The 4,605-nt window shown below is 67.1% G+C and overlaps 2 protein-coding genes across 2 annotated transcripts in view; both read left to right on the forward strand.

Moving 5' to 3' along the window:
* The window catches only part of CHLNCDRAFT_134785 (hypothetical protein), a gene marked incomplete at both ends in the record, with an annotated part of 4,493 nt that extends 3,452 nt beyond the window's left edge, over positions 1-1,041 (forward strand). Inside the window, 3 exons of the mRNA XM_005846844.1 lie at positions 48-251; positions 461-709; positions 874-1,041. Coding sequence (XP_005846906.1) covers positions 48-251; positions 461-709; positions 874-1,041 — 621 coding nt within the window. The remainder of the gene's footprint in view (positions 1-47; positions 252-460; positions 710-873) is intronic.
* Positions 1,042-2,789: 1,748 nt separating this feature from the next.
* The window catches only part of CHLNCDRAFT_134787 (hypothetical protein), a gene marked incomplete at both ends in the record, with an annotated part of 2,510 nt that continues 694 nt past the window's right edge, over positions 2,790-4,605 (forward strand). Inside the window, 7 exons of the mRNA XM_005846845.1 lie at positions 2,790-3,017; positions 3,148-3,216; positions 3,355-3,492; positions 3,668-3,703; positions 3,999-4,134; positions 4,268-4,374; positions 4,557-4,595. Of these exons, the coding sequence (XP_005846907.1) occupies positions 2,790-3,017; positions 3,148-3,216; positions 3,355-3,492; positions 3,668-3,703; positions 3,999-4,134; positions 4,268-4,374; positions 4,557-4,595 (753 nt within the window). The remainder of the gene's footprint in view (positions 3,018-3,147; positions 3,217-3,354; positions 3,493-3,667; positions 3,704-3,998; positions 4,135-4,267; positions 4,375-4,556; positions 4,596-4,605) is intronic.

A 4,605-nucleotide genomic window follows, 5' to 3' on the forward strand; every position in this document is an offset into this window, starting at 1 on the left:
CCCACATGCGGCGCCCCCACCCCCCACTCAACCCCCACCCCGCAGAGCGGTGCCTGCTGGAGTGGGAGGGCGAGGGGTCGCCGCCGCTGCCGCTGCTCAAGGACCTGTTTGCGTCTGAGCGGCGCAAGGCCAAGGTGCTCAACTTCTCCATCGCCTACGGCAAGACGGCGCACGGGCTGAGCAAGGACTGGAAGGTCAGCCTGGAGGAGGCCAAGGACACGGTGGACCGGTGGTACGCAGACAGGCCAGAGGTGGGGATGAGGCATGGGCGCGCTCGCGGGCGGGTGTGCCGGGGCGGAGCGAGAGCGCGGCAGGGGGCGAGGCGGCCTGGGCTGCGGGCTGCGGGCTGGCGCCGCCGCGCCGCCCGTGCTTTCCTGGAGCAGCAGGGGCAGCCTGTGCCTGCTGCTGCGTCAGAGTTGCGTGCCGTGCCCCCACACCACCGCCACCACCCGGCCCGCAGATCCGCAAGTGGCAGGACGAGCAGCGGCGGCAGGCGCAGCAGCGCGGCTACGTGACCACCATCCTGGGCAGGCGCCGCCAGCTGCCCGACGCCGCCCTCTCGCGCAACCGCGCGGCGCAGAGCCACGCCCTGCGCGCCGCCATCAACACGCCCATCCAGGGCTCCGCCGCCGACATCGCCACCGCCGCCATGCTGCGCATCAACGAGGACGAGGCGCTGCAGAGCATGGGCTGGCGCCTGCTGCTGCAGGTGGGGGTGGACACGTCGGTCGGCGCGCGGCTTGGCCTGGCCTGGCCTGGCCTGGGGTTGTGGGGACGGCTCTGGCGCGCTGGCGGGCATCGTAGCTCAAGTCTGCCTCCTCATTGGGCCAGCCAATCTCACCCCTTGGCCCCCCTCATGCCCCCCATGCGTAGGTGCACGACGAGGTGATCCTGGAGGGCCCCCGGGAGACTGCGGAGCTGGCCAGGGAGCGCGTGGTGGCGTGCATGCGCAGCCCCTTCACCGGCCTGGGCCCCAAGCCGCTGCTGGTGGACCTGGTGGTGGATGCCAAGCATGCAGACACCTGGTACGAGGCCAAGTAGCCGCCCCGTGCTGTGCTGTGCTGTGCTGTGCCGGCCACCTGGCCCCGCCCCGCGCCTGTACTCTCCTACCCGTGCCTGATCTGCGGCGTTGCCACTCGTTGCCGCTGCCGAGCTCCCCCTGCGACCACACCTCCCTGCTTATTCTCACACATGGGCGCCTGTCTCCGCAGCATCTTCTCTCTCTCTTTCTGTTTGTATTGGCCACTGGAACTCTCCCCTTCTCTCTCTGTATCGTTCTCTCCTGTAAGGTTACACGCCAGATACAGTAGGGCCAGCCAGGCATGCTGGGCACCACAACCTCTAGTCGGGTGCATGGTGTGCAGCGGGCGCCGGTGCGCCGATCACCAGATCCACCTCGGGCTCACTTGAAGCCCCTCCACAGGCACAGGCCCCCCATGAGCATGTCGCCCACTGCGCCGGCATAGGCCAGATCCTGGGGCTGCGCACCCGTCTGCAGGCAGGCAGGCAGGCAGGCAGGCAGGCGGGCGGCCACTTTCCTCTGTCGTCGTCTGCTTGCTTGGGCAGGTGCAGCCGGCGCCGGCAGCCGCTTGTTCATTGGGGCTCACCCTCGCGTTGTTGATGCTCATGGCGCATGCCACCAGCCACGTGACGCCCGCCGCCTTGAGCGCGTGCTTCTTGGTCTTCTTGCTGTCGCCAGCTGCGATGACCCACTGATTGGCGCCTGCAGGATCGAGCTGAAGAGCTGGAGGAGGATGCTGGAGGAGCCATGCCAGCGCTGGCAGGTTCAGATGCCCGCAGACTCGCACCTGCGAGCGACGCCAACTCGCCAGCGACGCGGGTGTAGCCCTCATTGTATCCGGCTGACTGCAGCAGGCGAGGAGAGTGACTTGCGGGGGTTGGTGACAGGCGATGGTGGGCAGTCTGCACTGGCATGGCGCCTTGCAAGGCGCCGACGCAGCCGCGAGAGCGGCCGTCCCGCCAAAACCGCACCAAGCACCTGCGTCGCTCATTAACCGCCCACACCTTGTTGCTGAAGAAGTTATTGTTGTTCTGGGGTGCCAGGAAGGCCCAAGAGCCAAATCCGAGCAGCGCCGTGCCGCTGGTCTTGAGCAGACATTCGTCACTGACCTCAAACTTCATCCTGCGGCGCGCCTTTTGATTGATCCAGTATTACAAAGCGCTGCTGATAACTCATGTCCCCTAAAAATCGCGCGTTTTCAGCTGGTGCCCTAGTTATGTAAGGTATGCAGCAGGTAACTGCGGCCCTGAGAGCGGGTTTGACACCCAAATTGAGCCTGGATAGGCCGCAGATGAAATGCATGATACTCTGCACACAAAGAAGTGGTTGCGGGCAGGGGGAGGCCAGGCTGCCGCGGTCAGTACTGCCGCCACATGGGCACTCACTCAGGGGGACATGCATTGGGCAGTGGCCCGCTGGCAATCCAACTGCCGACCGATGTAGAGTACAGCCTGGCTTGTGGACTCCTGATTCACGCACCGAACTGGTTCGACATTGGGAACACACGCTGTCCTGCAGGGCAGCTGCGGCAGCTCACGACAGGTGCAGCCGTCGCCCGCATGTGCACCTTGCGTTGAGTTGTATACATCACTCTGCCATGTACGTGCCTTACACACCACGATGCCCAGCCACAGCATGAGCAGTAGGCCCAGGCAGCCCAAGTGAAGCCACTTTTCTTCCCTGCCGCAACCTAGGCGGCGGCAAGCCAAGCACATCAGGCAGTCGATCCAGCCTTGCCCCATTCCCTTGCTGCCCTTTTGCAATAGCCATGAGCAGCAGCCCCGATGGCATACAGGTCGTGGTGCGTGTGAGGCCACTCAACTCGCGGGAGACGAGCACCACGGCTGCTGCTCGCTGCCTGGAGGTGGTGGACGAGGGCTCCCTGCACTACACTGGCCGTGATGCCCCTGCACACAGCCACTTTGGCTTTGACCGGGTGTATGGCGAGGCCTGCACGCAAGTGGAGGCGTTTGAGGCGCGTGGAGCTGCCTGCAGTGTGGGGAGTGGGCGCTGAATGAAGCGGCATTGCGCCAGAAGGCAGCAGCAGTGGGCGGGCGGGCGGGCAAGCGCCCGCCGAGCACAGCGCCGAGCGCGGGGACTGCGCTGCTTGCTTGCTGCCTGTGCAGGGGCTGAAGGAAACGGTTCAGTCGGTGCTGCAAGGGTACAATGCAACCATCATGGCTTATGGACAGACGGTGGGCGGGGCAGCTAAGCTTGCCGCTGCAACCTGCTGCCGCCACTGGCGCGCTGGGAGCGCCGCTCCGACGGCAGTCCGCTGCAGCCCCAGCTGGCAGTGGTGCCTCCTCCTGCACGCACCTGCGCCTGCCTTGCAGGGCAGCGGCAAGACGCACACGCTGCTGGGAGATGTGGGCGATGCACAGCAGCAGGGCGTGGTGCCTCGGGCGGTGGCGGAGCTGGCCCGCGGCATCGCCGCCTACACAGAGCCCTGCAAGTTCAAGGCAGGCGCGGCCGTCTGTGGCACCGGCGGCTGCCCCACATGACTCCTCGTATGTCTTGTGGTGCTGCGTGATGGATCCCCACAGGGAGGCTGTGGATCAGCGCCCAACAACCCGCTCATGCCCACGTTGCTGCCGGGCGTGCTGTGGATGACCACATGTCGCGCCGCTCCCCTGACTCCCCCCCCAGGTGACGCTGTCTGTGATAGAGATCTACAGCGAGCGGGTGCGAGACCTGCTGGACCCATCCAAGGACAACCTGCAGGCACGCGGCACGCGCGGTCGGGGCAGAGGGGCGTGGCAGCCTGCTCGGGGGGGCGGGGGAGGTGGCAGGAGAGGGCTGGGTTGTGCTCGCGGTGCCCGCTGACCTCCCTCGTGCGTTGGCCGCCTTCCGCCTCTCGCTGCCACCTTGTTTTTGCTGCCACTCCCTCGCTGCCCTGCACAAACCGGGCTGGACAACCAAAACGTGTGAACAAACACACCCTGCCGCCCACCTAACCACTCAATCGTTGCCGCCGCAGGTGATCCACGACAAGGAGCGCGGCATTGTGGTGGCGGAGGCCACGGCGCTGCCGGTGTGCAGCGAGCGCGACTGTGTGGGGCTGATGCAGCGCGGCATCGCCAACCGCGCCGTCTCTGCCACCGCCATGAATGCGGGTGGGGCTGGATGGGGGGCGCGGAGGGCGGTGTGGGCCGGGAGGGGCACACGCTCTCCACATGCTCACGAGCTGCGCTGCTGGCGGAGTGGAGCACCCCCCACACCCTGCCGCCGCCCTCCCGCCGCACCCAGGCTCCAGCCGCAGCCACTGCGTGGTGTACCTGGTGGTGCAGCGAGCCTTCCCCGACGGGCGCACCGAGTTTGGCAAGCTGTGCCTGGTGGTGGGCGGGGGCCTGGTGGTGGGTGGGGAGGCGAGGAGTGCCTGCGTGTATGGAGTGCCCCGCAGGCCTGCTGCATGGTGCGCTGCCACACGGCGAGGGGCTGCTGCTCCTCATGCGGCGCTCCCCAACCGGGGCCACCAGCTGGGCGCTCGAGTGCCCCGCTGCACCCCCCCCTTGCCCCACCCCTGCCCCGCTGCCAGGACCTGGCGGGCAGCGAGCGGCAGGACAAGACGGGGGCGGTGGGGGCTA

Source organism: Chlorella variabilis, assembly GCF_000147415.1.
Source record: "Chlorella variabilis unplaced genomic scaffold CHLNCscaffold_12, whole genome shotgun sequence".
Taxonomy (NCBI): Eukaryota; Viridiplantae; Chlorophyta; class Trebouxiophyceae; order Chlorellales; family Chlorellaceae; genus Chlorella; species Chlorella variabilis.